This window comes from Helicoverpa armigera, chromosome 5, assembly GCF_030705265.1.
Source record: "Helicoverpa armigera isolate CAAS_96S chromosome 5, ASM3070526v1, whole genome shotgun sequence".
NCBI classification, from domain to species: Eukaryota; Metazoa; Arthropoda; class Insecta; order Lepidoptera; family Noctuidae; genus Helicoverpa; species Helicoverpa armigera.
Genome location: NC_087124.1, coordinates 3,370,548 through 3,391,464, shown reverse-complemented (window position 1 = coordinate 3,391,464; position 20,917 = coordinate 3,370,548). Strand labels below are relative to the sequence as shown.

The 20,917-nt window shown below is 34.7% G+C and overlaps 2 protein-coding genes across 2 annotated transcripts in view; one reads left to right on the top strand and one right to left on the bottom strand.

Annotated features, from left to right (window-relative positions):
- LOC110384560 (uncharacterized) overlaps positions 1–20,917 on the top strand; it is a 434,794-nt gene that overhangs the window by 261,768 nt on the left and 152,109 nt on the right. The gene's annotated exons all lie outside the window — the stretch shown is intronic.
- 5-ht2b (5-hydroxytryptamine (serotonin) receptor 2B) overlaps positions 16,736–20,917 on the bottom strand; it is a 117,174-nt gene continuing 112,992 nt past the window's right edge. The window contains exons 7-8 of the mRNA XM_021345868.3: positions 18,263–18,370; positions 16,736–18,140 (exon numbers count right to left, since the gene is read on the bottom strand). Coding sequence (XP_021201543.3) covers positions 17,246–18,140; positions 18,263–18,370 — 1,003 coding nt within the window. The 3' untranslated portion in view covers positions 16,736–17,245. The remainder of the gene's footprint in view (positions 18,141–18,262; positions 18,371–20,917) is intronic.

The window sequence follows — 20,917 nt, the reverse complement described above, 5'->3', positions numbered from 1 at the left end:
CACATCTTCGTCACACAACGTTCCGTTACGACAATGACAAATCAATGGGGAGTCTGATTCGCGGATGAAATATGACTCCGCCCAGGGTTGCCTTCTAAAGCGAATTTATCTTCATTCCTAGACGTTTACATTCAGACGGGTTGCCGTTGCCACCAAGTTTCCAACTTAAAAATGCCATTTGTAAATGTCAAAATATCCTCGGTTAGTCTGTTAGTGTTTGGATTTTGTTTTTAGAAAGTTTTAAAATGGTTGTGTGAAAAAATGTGTGGTTATTCTTATTTATATTTTAAACGCGAGAATAACTCTGCCTGTCCCTCTTTTATGACATAACTACTGAGCCGTTATAAATGTTTGGTATTCAGATTGTTTAGAGCTTGAGACAAGGATGCTAATCTAATGACTGATGTCTATCATAGGGCCGGGAGAATGTTCATACATGATTAATATCGACCAATCAATTACTACACAAAATACCAAAAGACTAAAATAGTTATAATTTGGATTCGGTATAAAATATATTTTCACGAGAGAGCGATGTTACCCAATATTTTGTTAAGCACTATTATTGAAGGTACAACATTTGAACAAATATTCGCTTCAAATGTTAAACAGTTGGTAACCCTACCAACAGTAGGTTAGCAAGACAACAAGTTTATAAGCATAAATCTTGCCAAGGTCCAATGAGTCTACTCTTCCGAGTCACGTAAAGTTATACGATTATACATACATTTAACTCCTTTAACTTTAACTAAGTTAAGTTCCTTAATCCCCCTCAGTAAGAACTACAGTAACATGCAATTAGAAGTACCTATTGAGCACCAAACTGTCGAAGAAACTGCTTCGTGCAATTGGATAAATTGCAGCCTGTAGCATATAGCTTTCCTAGATAAATTAACTAACACTGAAATAATTTTTCGAATCGGACCTGTAATTCCTGAGTAGAGCGCGTTAAAGCAAACTCTTCGGCTTTAAATTTTGTAATATCAATGTACAGATTCGTAAATTATGACTACATTTTGTCCGCTACTTGAAATTAATCAAATCACTATTAAAAGTACTAATAGAAGTAAGATACTTTATTAAGAAACCGCATTAACCTAATGGTAGGTACTACTCTTTTGTTTTTCCTAAAAAAGTGCAGAATTGGCAACTCTGTACGTCCTTGATATTGGCACATTTCCTTGCCCTTCGTAAGACGAATCCCAATTGTTTGGCAAATCTGTGCCGTCCCTGTATCTGATTGGCGAACGCAATATCAGATGGACTTATCTTTACGTAAATTGCTCATTTTATCGTGCGTAGAATTTTTGTGGTTGTAAGAGCTAGCAAAGACTTAATGTATCTGTATTTATTTTTCTTCTAAGAAGAATATTGTTAAAATTTTCAAAATGTTACAGTGAAGCTAAAATCGTGTCATTAATAACTTGAAGTCATTAGAAAAGTACATCGAAATACCTAACTCAGAAACAGTAGAATATAATATGCATCCTACTCAGTGAAAGACACTTATTTGAAAAACAAATTTTGACCAACCTGCTAGTACGTACGCTTTTAAATTGTTAAGATTTACATCCAATAATGGTAATAGAATGGATTCATGACATGATATACACTGCACAAACGACAACCTATCCATTTTCATTAAACTACATTCCTAATTCCTACCGACATCAATCCACGCAAACTTCAATAAACTATCCCCCATTACATTCAAAGTGCAAATGATAATGTTTTAACCGTATCTTTGGTCCTATTATAATTGAAATCTTGCTTGGGTCACAAGTTAATTAAGGCCGGGTAAGGTCGGCCTAACCCAGACCGACAAAAGGATTTCAGAGATATTGTAATTTGTAGACGTAAGCCTGTAGATGTCCGGTTACTGATTTTGCAGGTGTTCGCTTTTTGAAGCAGATGGTAGTATTTTTGGAGGGAAAAACCTTGGAACCTCTGACGTATTGAAAGCTTTGGGTTTGACAAGATATTCTATAGAGTGACCTAAACTTATATAAAGATATATATGACCTAAACTCTCGGTCTATATTTGAGCCGATGGTTTATTTTGAAGGTAATAGGTGGATCCAATAAAACTTTTTAGTCGGTCTGATACTGGTCAATACCTGTTTTTGTAATGTGCCCAAACCAACTATCGGCCAGCACTAAAAGTTTACAGAATGGACCTTTTGATGTTTTCGACTTCCATTGTAATTTTATTCATTTAAACTTTGTACAATACACAGTCCTCATTCTTTTATCATTAATCTAAGGGGGGACATTTAATCAATCCAATAAATGGACTGTTAAATCCTACCAATGACAAGGTTAAGTTACGTTCAACGAGGTCAACTTTTAGATCACCCGTAGCTTTATGAGAGGTTATCGTAATATGAATAGTAATAAATGAATTAAAATATTTGCAATATGATATGGTTTATTTTTCTGGTTTTCTGACCGTAAGTGTCATGCAATAGGACATTTGAGACCTATTTTTGATTAACTTGTCCACCAATCAAATAAATGTCATTGGCTAATGTGGGTGTTAAATTACGCCTCTGCCTGACCTTTTCAAACAACTGTCATGATGTTATGCTATCCTTATAAATAAGATCGCATGTCTATTTGTCATACTCTCACGTTAAACCAACCAAACGAAAGAGGTTAAAAAAGAAAAACAAGCACTACTTTTGCCCACGTTCGCACCTGCCTCACGTGGGAACAAATCCCATAGTAAAAAGAAGACTATTATGTACGCTAATTTAATAAAGAAGAAACATTTTCCTGTTTGTTTGTACTCTTAAGGCTCCGAAACTACTAAACCTATTTAAAAATTCTTTCACTGTTCAATATAGGTTTCATGGGCAGTAGTATTCACGGGTCGCAGGTGAAAATACGAGAAAACAAAGTTTGAAATATAAAAATATCCATACAAGCATTCAAACATGTTGGTTACTTAAGTTTTAAGGAAGGACACAAACTAGATTAAATCCAGGAGCGTAAACTAGTCTCCATTTTTTAATACATTTATTGAAAATAAGAAAAAGTGGGTAAGTTCTAATAAATGGGTGTGACGACAAATAGTTGCTGAAGATCGGAGCGCTTCCAACCATGATAGCTACACTTGGCGCCAGTCGCGCACTGTCCTGTTATCTTAATTAACTTAACTTTAAGTATTTAGTACACTTTTGAACTATATTTATATGAATCTCTGACTGCGCTCGTAGTTTTTGTTTATTCAGCTTTGCTCAGCCGGTACCAACTTCCATGATTGGAGACAACACTCGAAAGATCGAGAGGTGTGTGGCCCAACAGTGGGACAGTACAGGCTAAGAAAAAAAACCTTTGTCATGAATCAGTATATGTGAAAGCTGTACGAAAATTCGTGCATTCGTTTTATGTTTATATTTTGCACTACTATTCCTGCACATACCTACATCGAAACAACCAAAAACTGACAATCAACGAAGATCAAACTCGGTTTGGTCATCAACTCGGCAGTAAGGCAGCTAGCCTCATAGTAGCTCCGACTGTCATTCAAGATGACATCTATCGCGTTCGTTGGCTGGTGAAAATGGACTCGCCCAATGTAGGTTGAGGCAAGTAACCCATATTTCAGAATAGCTTTAGTTTTTTTATAGCATTATTTCACTCTCTAGAGTATTCTATCGCACGGCACTTTTCTGATCCTCATAAAGTTATCAGTTGTTTCTTGTGGGTCACTTAAAAAGTTTTCTCTTTCTAATTGTATTATATGTACATAGATTAAATAAATAATAATGATAAATGCAACTTCCTCATGAAAAAATACTCTATTTAAACCTCAACGAAACATAAAGCAACAGTCTAAAGGACCAATATTCCTGTTCCTTTTTGAAGCTTGGTCCTTACAGCTAAATTCCTGGTACTTTTTACAGCCTGGTCATTATACTGATTATTTATTAACGAACAAGGTGGAGCGACAATATGTTAGCGTTTTTGTGATGTCGACTAATCTGCTGAGGTCCGGCCATGGTCCGGCAAAACCGTTGTGTTTAGAAGTTATGTTGCGGTTGAAACATTGGGTCCTAAATTGTTTGTTGGTTTTTATTGCAGTTTATGTAACGGGTGTGTTATTTAAGTGAGATTTATCGAAGATGTAGTAGACTTTGTAAATTAAAGATTATAAGCAGAAACTATAAGATTAAGACTTTTTTAACTGGTAGGAAAACATAACGTCTTTGAAACTTAAAATACTGCTGTGGAATGGGACTACTTCGGTACACTTACTCAATAGGTACAATATTTTGACAGATCGGATTTCATTAAGGGCAATTTAATAATACTGCAAATAAACGCAGTCACGAGCAATTAATCTCAAAGTTAATGTATGAAGTAGGTACAGGAAACCACATAATTAATCATAATACGTCACAATAAACGTCAAAAAGTTCATGGCAACACTTTGGAACTTAAATTGATATTCTGACTTTAGGCTCGCAGATAATATAGCTTTCTAATGGTGAAAGAATATTTAAAACCGGTACTTTTGTAATTTATTTCCTACGTGGTAATATGCACCTACTACGACAGTCAAGTATACTTTAAAGACATCCAAAATATAACACTGCAATACTACTTCAAAAATTGAAAGACAATGGCTCTCCAAGTTCGTTAAAATTTAACTTAGTAAAGCGACGCTGTTCTGACGCCATTTGTCTATGGACGATGAAACCTTTTGAAAATTTCATCAGCATACTGCATTTCCATCTATCTAGAACGGTGAGACTTGGGACTGAAATACTGATGCATTCTGTCGGAGAAACTGCAAGTTGGCTGTCTTTTGTGAATTAATTTTCTGTTGAAAGCTTTCTTTATTTTTTGACTGAAAGTACACTATAAGGTTTTAGTAGGTCGACAGTTTGTTTGGGCTTATAAATTAGTATGGGTGAACGATGAACGATCAAGTAGGTATTTGGTCGGTATCAGACCCACTGAAAACTTTGATTTATTTGTACTTCTAAAGACTTCCCTATCATAACAGAAGGATTCAATTCTCACTAAATTACGGTATTAAATATGAAAGCAGACAGATATCTTGCTTGCGAGGGTAAATTGTAAATTTACCCTCGCATTTTATTTTAGCCTTAAGATGCAACACAAATACGATAGGTATTTACGTAACGGAAAAGCTATTAATTTGCTTTTGGTTAGATGAATAAACTGAACAATAAAATTAAAACTAAGTTGATCATTCTGATTTAATTGTAAAAGAATTGCTTGATAACCTTTCATTTATTGAAGATCTAAATTATGACAAAAAATGTTTTTTTTTTGTACTTAGTACCACTTTTTTATTTCACCAAATATGTAAGTATAACGTATTTATCCGATACACTATAAACCAATGCTATTTCACTACTTCCAAAAAACCACCACAACGCAAACAAAACACGGTTCAAAAGAAAAAAAAACAATTTTCAATGCCAAAAACGGTAACTAAAACTGGCAATCAAAACTTAAGCCAGCACAATAAACAAAGCCAACAGTTTACATTCGACAAGAATGCCACAAACAACTGTATTAAAATAATAGTCAGCGAATGGAAGTTTAAATTGAATCGGATCCCTAGGGGCCAGTAGTCATTTTCAGCTCGGAAAACTTTTACCAAAACTTGCTGTGGTAAAATATTATGAATGGGAATGTTTGTTGGTAGATAAAACTGCTGAATCGATTGAGATGGATTTTTGGAAAGAGAGAGGCACAACTCCATCGCGCGGTCGAATTCGCGCGATGGAAGCGGATCGGCTTCCAGTCTTGGAAGCCGATCCGGACAAGACTAGGCAAATAAAATGTCACGCTTTCATTGAAAAAAATATCTGAAATGACGGAGGTGATATTTAAGGAGCTAAATTATATTATCAAATGACCCTTCAGCTGTAAAAGAAATAGAAGGAATATCAGACGTACTGACTACAACCCACGCGTGTTCGTTCTGGAGCCCTTTGTGTACCAGGGCTGAGGTAGCTCTCCCAAACAATCCCGAAGCCCAGACTTTGGCTCTTTGAAAGCCCTCCAAATGGACAGCTCCCTGGAGATGACTTTAAGCTTTTTATACAGGTTCGCTAACTTCCCTTCTGACGCGGGTAAAACCGAAGCCAACTCCAAGTATTTTATGATTTATCTTTTTCCTGATACAGGATGATGGTTGGATAGTTCGTTGATTGATGTGGGTAGACTTTAGACCGGGTATCCGATTAACAACTTCCTTTATTCGAAGCTTTGCTCTGTGACGTCATCGCCCACTTTGTTTTCGCAAACAATTTTTTTCCACGTCAACTTTGGTCGTGAAAATGGTCAAGGTTATCTGTCATTCGTGGTATTAAAAGCTTTATGAATGAAATACATTTACATTTTGTACGTGGAATTTGTTGTGGGCTACACGCAATTATATAGTGAATTAGTTATTCCCTGCGGGTCTATGTGCTAGTTGAGAGTACTTCTACCCACACTCGGATAGAAAGGAGAGGATGTCGTTTTTCAGGCTCTAGATTGCTTTATACCTACAGTTAAGTCGGTCTAGAAGTTTTGACGTGAAAGCTGGACAGACAGACACAGATATTTTCGCATTTATAATTAGCAAGAATAGTTCTTTAATTTAATTTCTCGCCTACACAGTCTCTATTATCTAGCTTCCGCAATAAGCTCTATTTGTTACTCCTTTCCAATAGAAACAAATGCATGCCGACAATCTACAGTCCTTATTCTACGTACCAGTCTAGAATACTAACAACAGAAGCAAAACGAAGAACAAAAAAAGCTAATAAACTGAGAACCCAACCCTAATACAATTAGTAATATCGCAACATTGCATCTGACAGACCATTAGACTCAGCAAATCCGAGTCAACAAACTTTACGTACTTTATCAGCATAAAAAAGTGCTTTTAACAAGAATTTCTGAACGAATACAGAACATAGATTTATGGTTGGCAAGGTTCCAATTCAATAGATTGGTTTGCAAAAACCAACATCTATCATCGATAGCTGTACCGTGTCATGGAAGGATGGCAGCAGGGTCGAACTGGGGGAGGTTGGTTTGGGGCCCATTTTTTGTTTTATTTATGAATGTAGTTTTTTCGGTGTTTGAAATGTCAAATTTTTCATAAAACTATCAAGTATGTTGCTGTCGTTTATGCTTTATGAGTACCGAAGCCTATTTACCTACTTAACTTTATTGTTGTACCTAAAAATACCAACACAAATCTGTTATAAGATTCTGTACTATTTAGTGGTTTTATCCAGTATCTATTGTTTTATGTACATAAGTATCTTAGTTTTCATTATTTAGTAAAATCATGAACAAAGTAGAAATATGCAAATTTTATGTAATGTGTATTTAAAAAGAGAAAAGAAAACACAGTTATTTGGCTATTAACATTAACATGTAATAGACGTTATTATCATTATCAAAGCCAATACAATGCTTAATTCGCATTGTTATGAAAATGAAAATTGATGACGGTACATTATTTAGTCTAATGAAAACTAATAGCTAGATGTGGACTACGAACAAAGCCCAAGAAATCCCGAGGTAATCATAATGGAAGATTTTAGGCTTAATAGTTTTTATGCCTAGTCTGCCGAATGGAATATCGACAAAGAAAAGTGTAGGCAATTTGTTTCTTACAATATTGTCTTTGTGAGAAATGATGCCTTATTCAGAAAATGGGAATGCTAATTTGAATAGTTGTTTATGATTTATTTTATAACTTTTCTGTTTTTATTGACTGAAGTTTTGTAATTGCGCTGTGAATGTTGTTCATTAATAGAGATTCATGATTTATGTCAATTTGAAAACTTTAAATTGGAGCTGCTTTTCATTTAAATCTTTCAGTTTTACTACCAGCCCAATGGTTGTACAAAACAGCAAATAATGTTCCACATAAAAGAGAGCATTATGTTAGAATTATACTGAGCTAAAAATAACTGGATCAGAATGACAAATATTATATACAGAATGACAAAGGAAGTCAGTGTTTCTAATGAAGTACTATTTTATGGAGTAAAGAGTAATAAAGCGAGCGTTATTTTTGCATTATAAAAATAATCCCAAATCCGTCTCTGTACGACCGTACAAGACGTCGTCGCTCATAAAAAATACGGAAGAAAAGAATATTTCATAGGATTCCAGCCGCTGTTTAGGTAAGGAAAACAATAAAATAAGCGGGCTTTAAGTACGTAGGACGTACATTATCTAATATTAGCTATCTATGTGTTACATTTCACTTTGAAAGAATTTATAAATAGTATGTAAAATTTTAGGTTTCAGTCGCGTTCCTTGGGACCACTCCGCGCATTAGATAAAAAGTAGTACATAAATGGGTTTTCCAAAACTGAAATAATTTTTCAAATCAGTCCTGTCTTGTGCTCTTGCTTGTCACGTTTTGAAACAAACAGACAAATTAATCTTTCAGCTTGAATATAGGCAGTTGCTGTTGTAACTCTGAAATTTCACGTTATGGTATTATTTTGATTGCAGAGTCTTTTGATTTTCAACATTACGAATAATTCACCTTTCTTTTTAGTTTTTGTAGTATAGTAAAACATGCATTTTGCGATATTTTTCAAGGCTGAGAAACAAAGCTGACAGCTGTGGCCTCTCACGTTTTTGCGTAGGATTCACAAAAGGTATCATTATGGGAAAATTATATTAGGTATATCTTTTATTTTTATTTAGAAAATATGATTAAACTTGGTCTTGCCAGCGGTTTCACCCGCATCCTTCTTCTTCTTCTTCTTCTTCTTAGCGTTTATCCCGTCTTGTGACGGGGTCCGCTTTCCGTATCTTCTTCCACTTCGCTCTATCCTGGACATCTTCCTCTTTGAGTTCGCAGATTTCCATGTCTTTCTTTACGACACTCAACCACCGTAGTTTTGGCCTGCCTCTGCGCCTTTGACCGAGTATATCGAGATTAAGTGTCGCATTGCCGATGTACATCCTGTTGGAACCTTTGCACAAACCCGGATAAAAAGTAGCCTTCCTCGATAAATAGGCTATCTTACACCGAAAGAAATGTTCAAATCGCATCATTATTTTCTGAGGTTGGCGTGTTCAAACAAACAAACAAACTCTTTAGTAAGGATAGAATATATGACAGTAAAGGATATTGTAAACAAACCTATATATATCCTCCGAGCCTTTTTCCCAAACTATGTTGGGGTCGGCTTCCAGTCTCACCGGATTCAGCTGAGTACCAGTGCTTTACAAGAAGCGACTGCCTATCTGACCTCGTCAACCCAGTTACCCGGGCAACCCGATATCCCCTTGGTTAGACTGGTGTCAGACTTACTGGCTTCTGACTACCCGTAACGACTGCCAAGGATGTTCAATAACACAAGGTACACAAGGTACAATACCTGTAAGGTACAATTTTGGAACATACCTTGATTTTGTTGATGTTGCTATGAATAATTAAAATATTTTTTAGGACATTGAAAAACTATAAAAGTTAATTGTAATCTAAGTTTCCCACCTACTTACCTACACCACTTACCCTTACCTCCATTTACCAATAGTTACTTATACTTACCTACTTACATACCAGTAGGTATCCGAAGTTCGCGAAGGTGAGACAATAGTCACTTCAAGCCTTGGCCCTGACCTCGTACATACAAAGCCGCGGCTACCGCTCGATGGTACACTTGCTTCAATAAAATTGAGCCCCTTTGGATATAATCTTTGTACCACGTTATTATTGGGTCGACCTGTTAGTAACTATGTAATGGAAAGTAATTTTTCTGGGAACGTAGCGTCAAAATTGCCTTATGTGCATGTAGTTATCATGACAGTACAATAATATGGTACATACTGCCGAACTGATTTGATGATGGAGAACGGAAGAACATCGTATCATGGCTCTTTTTGGATTTGTTAGAAAAGTCTTATAATGACCACAAGTAGCATGCATTTTATAAAAGAGTATTTTTCTAGTGATCTTAAACGATTAATTTATTTTAGTCAATATACCTACTGATTTCCTATAAAAAGGAAATGAAACAAAGAGATGATTTATGTCTTTGGCTTCTAATAAGAGAAATATATTGCTTTTATACTTATTGAATACCTATGTCATGAGAGAACACTAATATCTATAAGGATATATTTATTTATTAGACATTCAAAACATTTAAGAACTCAACAGAAACGAAAATAAGTCACAATTTTGGGGCAAATATTTCCATTCCCAAGAAATTGGGCTAACGACGTTAAGCCAAAAAAAAAAACAACGGATCAATTTACGACAAGACATAACGGCTATTACGGATAATTGAGTTTTCAAAATAAAGGTATAAAAAAAACATCAAAAATATGTCTAAATAAAAAAGAGGAACTTTTAATTTAATTTTATTAATGCGAAAAGTTGAAAATGTCATTTACTTTCGTTCTACGGTCAAGTGTAGGTGTGATTAATCGTCCTTACCGGCCACGGTTGGATCCGAGCCGGGCAAGGCGGCGTGACGCGTGTTTGACGTCACATGCCTGAGGTCCGGTGAAGGGTAGGGTAAATACAAGCCTGCTGGGTAATTACTACAAGATTGCTATCGCGGGTACAGATTTTTACGAACAGTTTGACAGGGAAAATAATTATGGAGAAGGATTTTCTAGACTTCTAGAGTATAGTATTTGCTGACGTAATTACAGAATGGCTTTAGAGGAAGTATTAGTTATCGGCATGAATCTTGAGCGCTGACCTTCACCTGCGCAGATTCATGCCGATGACTATATTTCAACTAAAAATTGAATGAAGTTTATTTTATTTCTTTGTTCGTCAGGTGACAAAGAGTTGAACAAAAAGCATACATAACTTTACATAACTCAACCTTGTTTTCCATATCCAAATCACATTTCGATCAGCGGAGCAGTCGATCATGATAGAATACAATAATTTTCATAAAAATAAAACATAGCCAGCTTTTATGGGTAAGGAAAAACTGCGGTAAACAGGTCGTATTCCATAATTAACACCTCAGGATAGAAAGAGGATAATATGGGCCTACAAAAACATAGGCCGAGATTATTAAAACTCCGTCTTCCCAAATAAATTGATTATGATAATTTTCCAAGAATCCCGAAAAATAAGAAAAAAAAAAGCTATAAAAACCAAAAGATCAGGTGAAGCGATCACGTTTAAGCAAATAAGAATTGCTTAATAAAAACCGAATAATAATTCGGAAAAACACGTGCGGACATTTTAAATAGGAGATACCGAAATCCAATTATATTTGCTCATTTCCCGATAAAATGGCGACGACAGATAATAGCCTTCTTATCATTTAGTTATGCTTATTTCCTCACGGTAAATAGACGGTTCTGGAATATTTGGTCTATTTTGTTTGTGGGTGTAAATACGTTAAGCTTTTATTGTATTTCGGAAGACAGTAAATGAGGAGAATTGGAGTGGCCTATATTTGGGAGAGGAATAAAATATTGTGTTCAATAAACGTATTTATAAATTGTAAATGAAATCTGTAGCACATTTAATACATACGTAGGTGGCAAAATCTGTAGTATACATATGTAGGTGGCAAGTACTGAATACAAAAATTATTGGAGATTTTAGAGACAAGTTCTCTGAACCTATCCTTGAACAGGGTGAAAAAGCAGATTTGCGACTTTAGTCAATTTTTTCCCTTAAGTACCGTTATTTACATAATACAGTGACTGGGTGAAAACAAATGAAGGTTCGAGCTGTTTATGAACGAAATTATACAGGCTTTTGCCCAGTGGTAGAACAGTTCAGGCTAGGAATAAAAATGACCTAATAAATGAGTGATGTTCCAATACAACTAATTACACCTTTTTAAAAGCATCAACATATAAAAAGAAGTAATGATTTTACTGAATCAAACTTGATATTTCTACAAGATAGCGTATGCTATGGTCATTAATATAGTATTATAACAATCAGACACCTAGTAAAAAATACAAAGCCTGAAACTATATGGTGTCATAACCGTAATCCACTTCTATAGTGTAAACAATGAAATGTGTGTGTTTTATGTACATACTACTTATATACCTATGTACATATGTGATGTAGTATGGCTTAATATAATCTCTATTGGCGTAGTGTTATATTTTCCTACAAATAATAAGAGCCCTTTTGTCCCTAATGTTTATTTATTTATGTCCCCAGCTTACAAGACATTATTTATTTCGTAAGCTACTTAGCGTTCTATCAATACTTACATAAGTAAATGCCATCCATTTTATTGGCACATTAAAAAGAATGGCAACATGGAAGTTTTTGGCTGGCATTGTGCCATATGCCAATTGGCGTGCCATTATAATCTTGCCATAAACTACGGCGGTTTATTGCAGAATTATTAGTGCTATAAACATACATGAAACTTGAAACTACCCACATGATATCCTTATTCACGTAACAATGTATTTTTGATCGTACAAAAATTATGAAACTGCCATTATTGCAGGTTTATTGGTTTTTGACCTGATTGCAAGGTTCGTGAACCCGGTTTGAGCAGGTCTTAATTATTTGCATTGTATTTGAGAATTTCTTTTTTAGGATTGCCGGTTCATGCATATAAGTAGAATTGGGGTGTCTTGTTAAAGCGTCTATGCATCGAGCAAATACCAATGTATCTCAAATATTTTATATACCTACTACCTAATTTCACTTTTTTTTCTTCTACTCTCAGTACTAAAATACACTTATTTTCTAGTCATTTTGCTCCTTATGCCTAGCCGGAGAAAATTCCTAGCCTAAACAATACTAAACTAACAATAATACTAATAGATATTCTAATGTCGGTATAAAAAACAATACTATAGAGTTCATACATCCACTCAAACTTTCATCATACAACATTATCACATAATCCTTACCACAATAATTTACTTACTTACTCCTTAAAACAAACCATCTCCCAACATTGACATCGTCTGCGGTCAGTCTAGCGCATTTGACTGAAAAATTGTTTCTCCCTCCGTCTTGTCAGTTGCCGGCTCGCTTGTGTAACTAACTGGCCACCACTGATTCTGACGTTTAGATAAACTTACCTTCAGCATTTAGTGCGCAATTAAATGCTTACTAATGTTTTAAATGCAAAAGTAAGTCTGTTACGCTTTCACTTCACAAATGTTGTACCTACCAATTCTCTCCCATCTACGGCTGCAGTTCTTCAAGGAGATCAGATACATGTGTAGAAATGAGTACTCTCTGTTCCTTTACTCTCGTAGCCCGATGGGACGGTAATCCGACGCGATCGAAGACAGATAAGGTGCAACACCGATATTTACATGCTCTCAGATGCAGGGATGTGTCACCGATTCGCCACCTAAGTACTGCTAGAATTCTTCGGGATGCTTTGTGAAATTTTCTTAAGATTCATAAAGCTATTTCATACTCTACCGGGAATAGAACCCGAGACCAACGAAGCAATATATATTCTTACTTCTTCTCCCCCTATACTGCAGTTAGGTTCGTGGGTTCCTTACAAAACTTACTCTTACCTAAAGTAATTCATTTCATAACCGCAGTGTTTTGCCGACAAAGCTCAGTAAACTTTCGAAGCTTCTTGCCAAAGCTTAAGGAATATAAGCTGGCATTATTAATACCTACTTACAAAAGACAAGAGATATTATTAGACTACTACTATTACCACAGACTATTAATAGTCTACAACGACTTTTGCCTTTTTACCCGACTGCCAACAAGGCTTATGTTTTTTGTATTATAAATTTCATCATTTGTTTAGCTTAAAAAAACCGAATCATGTAGGATAAAATTTACGTAGTTATGCAGAAACGTTCCAACCCACTGTAAGTTGAATTTGAGATATAAGCATTTACGCGTTTCAGTTGTATTCTTTTTTATTCTAACTAGTAAAGGTATATACTAGAGGTTTTATTGTTGAATTATATTGAGTTTAGATAACCATATGCTAAATTTTAGGCTGCTCAATCACAATAACTCGATTTCACGTGACTTGTGGGTTGGAACGTTTCTGCATAACTACGTCCAAATTTAGTATGATGTGCCTAAATAAGTTACACATAGGCTTGTACTTAGTACCTATGTATGTGTGAAAAACCCGTTGAAATATTCGTGTATTCAGACTGGTATGACAGCGCTCGCATTTTGAATAGGAATGTGTACCAACGGGATGGATGGAGGCATGTATGGGAAAAGTATTTCAACAGCTTCCAGAACAAGTTTGCAAAAAATCCACTCTGGCGTTGATAAAAATTTTTTTGACACTAAGTCTAGTTCACTCATAGGTATTGTGAATCATTTTATACCTACTTGCCTGTATCTCACCTTTTCCATTATCATCTGCCTAGCCTTTTCCCAAATATGTTGGGGTGAGCTTTCAGTCTAATCCAGTGTAGTTGAGGACCAGTGATTTACATGGAGTGGCTACCCGGGCCACCCAACATCCCTATTAAGACTGATTCTCAGACTTTCTCTCTTCTGGCTACCCGTGACTACTGCCAAAGATGTTCCAATAACAACCAAGATCCACTTTTTTACGTGACTTCTAAAATATGTTTCCAATAAATATTAATGAAAACATCAGCTTTTTTCATAACTGCATTGTACTGCGCATCCATAAAAGCTCTCTAATAAACTAGTATTAGAGAATTGAACATCAAAGAAAGGCAAAATAAATTCCTAGCTTTGAAAATATCAAAAGGGTGTACTCTCTGTTATATGCAAAATAATATACTTGGTCTTTGACGTTAATCTGATTAGTCTTGATCAAGTAGGATCACGAATATTGATCCTTTTTTTCTCTTTAGTTCATTGTAATCTAACCTTTGTGGGATTATATTGTTACAATGTACCTCTAGAAATAGGGGTTGAGGTTTTGTGTTGTGAATTTTGTTTTGTGTTAAGACGTGGCTTGGTCACCATTGTGTGTAGCAAAAATAATGATAGCTTCAAATACTTAATAATGTCAACTTCACACGTTCATCTGTGTATGAAGGCCGATTTATACTGTTTCAGTAAAAATGTTACGTTAACAAAAGAATGAAACAAAAGCGTTACGATCCAATCGTTTTATTATTTTTAACGATGAAATCATAATTTATTGACACCATTTTTTTAAACATTGCCATATATAATATTTTTTATTTACATTCATAGATTATTAATTCCATTTAACACTTTAATAGTAATTATTATATTTTTTGTATTTACATTTTTTATTATTTGTGTGAAACGACTAGACATTTTGTTCTGAATCTATCTAACTTACGTCAGTTACACTTAAAAAAATACAAAAATTAAAAAGAGTCGAGTTACATATTTCTAAAGCCACAAAATATTTTAGACACTTCTTTTATTACGTACATTAAATCTATATTTATAAATAATATTCTTGATTGTAAAGCTGGCTACAATCTCTCGATTTTCAGAAAATAACGTTCATTCAGTTAAGTTAATAGGATATTGCTGGTACACAGAACTCTATCCGATTGTTACAATCCGATTGCATTGAATCGAACAACTGTAGCCAACCTTAAATACACAGTTCGAATCGACGATACAAAGAAACTAAGCTTTTAGAGGTGAATTTTATCTATATTTTATGTTGCCAAGTAACTTATCACGTGATAGGACAATTATATTGTATTTTTACTAAATAGGTTTTCACCTCAATCTAGAATAGGCAGGACTAGGAAAAGCTTGGCTTTTGATGCAAAATGATAAAAAATAATTACCATTTATACAAAATTAATTCAACTATTTTATACATTGAACATCTGCAATAAAAGTTATTACTCTAGAAATATAAAACTCTGCAGTGTCACTTACATTTACTTATTGATAAATTACTTAATCGGAGTCAAAGTCGTCAATATATTTACAGCAGCTTAAATATTAATTTAGTATTGGATAAATTAATTACTCTTTTTTATTATTAGTGCCTTATTTTTTTGTAAGTGACACTGCAGAGTTTTTTTGACTTTGCAGAGTTTTTTTTAAATATCTGCTACGATTATAGCATTAACATGTTAGTGACGAACAAACATAATTACTCCATTAATTGTATTCATAATCCATCGCGACTCATTATTATTATAAAACTACTTTATTAACATTCATTTGCAAGTTTTGACGATTAAGAAAATTAAATGAAATAACCAGTTAAGTCGTAGTGTTAATAAAACAATCAGTCTTTAAAAATACGTCCATTTTGTGACTATGTGTCACTTATAGACAAAGTAATATTAAAGAATAAATTTCAACAAAGGTTTACAAATATAAAGTTCTTAATTCTTTACAAAACTGTTGAAAGACTTGAAAACTAAATAAAACTTCAAAGGTAAAAATTGTGATCAGATTTCTTATATAAAAGTGGAAATGCAGAGTTGAGTTGTAGAAAATGTACAACAAATATTTTTGCACTTAAATGAATGAACTAACATCAAGTAATTATTTGAACCACATAAATATGCATTTAATTTCCTAGAAACCTTTAAGTACTTTCAGCGACAAAAGTTTGTTTACAGTGTTTGTAACATTTCACTATGTCATATTCAAACCAAAAAAAACATTTCACTGATTTGACAACTTTCATGTGCGCGGAGCCATCAACAATTATGTGGCTGCAAAGTTTGACTTACTGCTATATATTAATGTCAGTCACTTATCCACATGGGTATACAATAAATGTGTTTTAATAATATCGATTCATTTTAAAAATAAATATTAATCTTTTAATTTGCAATATAAAAACTCTGCAGTAAGTTAACAGTGACTTTATGAGGTCAGAGTGAAGGCAAATATTTCTATTTGTGCGCTGTAGGTATGAGAGGTGTTATTAAAACATAAACGCTTAATGAAGTCTATCAACGCGAGGGGCACTTAGTAATTATATAACGGCAGTAGATTGTAACTTAGATTAAGCTAAGTTGTAGTAATTGCTTGAAAAATGATGAAGGAAATAAATTTTTATTGTTTGAAATCAAAGGTGAAGTTAAAAAGTTTTATAAACTGTCCACAGTTTCAATTACCGAAAGAATACTCTGATGCCCTCGAAATTATTTTCCTGTTAATGACTCTCTTCAAATTGTTGCTTAGATCCTAAACTAAAGACCACTGACGCATGCTAAAATCTAGAAGCGTAATACTTAAAGCTCTTCAATGAGTTCATACAAACTGAGATCGGATATTTCTATTGACTGAGAGCGCTCCCAGACCAGGGTCTGAAGTCGGCCGAACGCGCTCCCAGGGTGCCGGCTACCTCGTCGACTTCCAGTACCCACACATCAGGACCTTCTTAAAGGCTTGTCTGAATATTTTATTGAATATCGTGTAGAATATCGGGTTCACCATCGAACTAGCGTAACCCAACCACAAGGCGAAGTCATACACCCAAGGTGAGATCCTCTCCTCGCAGTCAGGACACACAGCTGGCACCATATTTAGAATGAAAAACGGAGCCCAGAGAATCACAAATGTGAAAAATACAACTCCTAAAACTTTTGTCGCTTTTTGCTCCAATCGAAGGATCCTACCGTGACGAGACGAATTCCTAGATATTACACTAGAATTCCTAGAATGATGCGTTCTAGGCGTTTGACGCTGTGGACTAGCAGTCACTTGCTGTGACCGGGCTATAGTTCTTTGAGCACGGATGCTGCGGATTGGAGTAGATAGAGTAGTCCTAGCTCCTCCAAAACTCGAACCTCTACGAAATCTTTTAGCTTCATCCCAAGTGACCATGGAGGCTGCACCACGACTTGACCTTCTAAAAAATGGGGTCGACTGTTCCTCTTTCATATTCCCATTCCTAGGATATCCATTGCACCCATTTATGTCTCCGCCAGGAACTATTATGACTTCTGTTGTACGCCTAGGAGGAGTTGACTCAGACCCAAAATAAGGGCAAGTGCAAGGAGGTGGCAGGAGTAGGCCGTCTTCAGAACTGCGTGACTTTGCCGTCAAAGCAGCTGGTGCTAAAAGACCTTCATTGCTTTCGTCATCAGAAGCGCTTCTTGGTCTATGGATGGGAGTATTCGGGTCTCCAGTAGACGATGGTCTACGCCGATCTTGAAGCATTGATGAAGGAGAACTCGAAGAGACGCTTAAAGACCCTGGTGTTAGCATCCCTCCTCGTTCAGATATATTCGTCCTGTAAAACAAAATTGTGTTAGAATTTGCTTTTTATTTCATTTTGCAGTTTCTGGTCCTTCGATCAGCCAATGATGAGTGGGTTAATTTTGAAGCGAACAAATAATGCCAATTGTTATATACCCTCTGTATTGTGGCTTTGTCGCCGCAGAAGCTTCCAAGCCGCGAGATAGACGCAACATCTCTGCCCCAAACTGATGCAGTGCAGTCATTGCTGACGGGGCAGGCTCGCTGTGCAACACAACACATAATGTATGAGGACTACACATTGACATACACATGGATGGACATGTCACACGTAGTAGGCATTAGTAACATTATGTTATGAAAAGCAAGCTTTGACGTTACAGATTAGCTATGTACAGTTGGCCAAATTAAACTCGGCAAAAAGGATGATGGGCAATTTTGTATGAACCCTGGCCTGATAACCAATAAAGTTCTAATGTGAATTAGATTATTGCTTATACCCTACAGTTCATGTCAAGAATCGACCGGAAATAAGTACAGTCGGGCACAAAAGAGTTATACTTTTTGCACTATTTTTTTTTGTTAAAATAATATCCATAGTAGAAAAATTCATTGCATGATGTATTTTCGACAACTTGTCACTTATTTAAATAAGCCTAGGGTAGATTATCAATTAAAATCGGTCCTAACTAGGCATAATTGTTTTAATAGCAAAACAAAATATAAAAACTTTTACTTCTACCACCGTATATTATTTCCATTATTGGAGATAGCATTTCCTCGTGTGATATGTCCTAATATGGACAATAATATAATGCACTTAAACATCGCTCCCATACAAAATGGAGTGGTTCAAGTCCATAGGCTGTCCTATGCTATCAAGTGTCATATCTTCGTTCTCCGGTGGTTTACAAGGTTGTGCCCATAACAAAAAATGAAGCTTAGGGTATAAGCTATCATTTGATATGCGAATGGTTTTCATTGGCTATACCGGCCAATTTTACCGATCATCCTTTGCATGTTTATTGAACTCAGTCCAGACACTTTTTTTTTACTGGTCATATAATTAAACATCTTACCAGCTACAGTCTATCTCCAAAACTTTAAAATCATCAACAGCCAAAGTGAGACTGTGGTCAACTGTACATATCGTATTACAGTAACATAATCCTTACACAGTAATGATTACATTCCAATTTGATTACATATACGTGTTCTACGTTGATTACACATTCATTGTCATGTCAGTCGTGCATGATCGTTTAAATGGAGTAAAGGATGCAGTTTCATGCCTGTTTCAATGTTTCAAAGGTAATTGTTTCATCAATGTTTCTGCGTTCGTTCATTTTGAGGGCCTCGACGTGTTAACTGTTAATTATTAATTGTACTTAACACTTTTTTTTACTGAGTTGAAATTTGTTACTTTCATTTATTAAATAAAATGAAGTCATTATGTTCGAAGCCATTTAATATTTCAGTTAATATAATTTAATGTTGATGCTACGTATGGGAAATAAAGTATTGATTGCCATAAATAATATTTATAAATAGGAAAAACACTTCCGTTTACAAGATAGGCAATCTACATACATTGTTTGCTTTTTAGTACAACATTTTTATTTGTCAAAAACAATTTTATAAAGCAACCACAGCACAAAAGCAGTTTATTATTGAAAGAAAGAAGAGAAAAAGTGTAGAATATTTTTCCTGAAAAAGACTCAAGTTGAAAGGCGGCTTAAAACATCAATGCGATTTGATTTCGCTGTCAAATGAATATCACTAAAGCTCCAATGAATTTTGTACTTTATGCTAATGGCATAGAATTTACAATTCAAATTATCAGATTCTTTGATTTAACGGGATTGACGATGGATTTGAATGACTGATGGTGCTTTTTGAGTATTTTATGCTGAAAATGTTTTATATTTTTATGTGAAGGGAATTTTTTTATATCCTGAGATTTTACGAGGAAAAAATATGTGTGTAAAAACTGAGAGGAAAACACTGTCTTAATAAGTATTCGATAAGTATAACATATGAATTGAAATCGAAGTTACTACAAACAACAGGCGTATGCTAGTACGTAAACTGTAAAACTACACAATACATATAATGACACACAAAACACAGCAACTAACATTGTAACACACACACATGTAACACATAATGAACTACCTATGTTAAGCAACGTTGACATGCTTTTAAACAAGACTATCTATTCTAATCATTCATATTTATTCTTATCTACAAAATCTGTGAAAAATATCTAAAAAAAACAATTGCTTCTGTAATTAACATACATTTATTAAAAATCGTTTGAAACACACAAAAAACAATTCATATTATTTTTACTTAAAAAGGAATTAAATAGAAAGAAAATATGTTTAAATTAAATTTGACTTAAAACATTATCCTAAAAGTAAAAAAAAAAACAACAAAAAAGCCAGTAAGTATAATAAAGTTAACCAGCCCTATAACACCCGTAAAGCTACCATAATACACTCGTACATTAAGCAAATACTTCGTAAAATATTCGCGGCGACTTCCCACAAAGCCAACAGGTATATTCCCTACAAAAAACATTGAACATTGCCATGTAACCACGCTTAAGTTTCCGCTGAAAAAAGCCCTTTCAAAAATGTCCAAAAACAGCATAAACTCCAGTCAATTTTCACAAAAGTTTTTTCATAAAAATATCTGTGAATTCATAACGGTTTTTGTGGGTGAGATAAAAGGACATTCATTTGTTTTTTTCGGTTGTTTTTTGTTTATAAATAAGTTAAAGCTTCGTCGAATTTAAAATACAAGCCG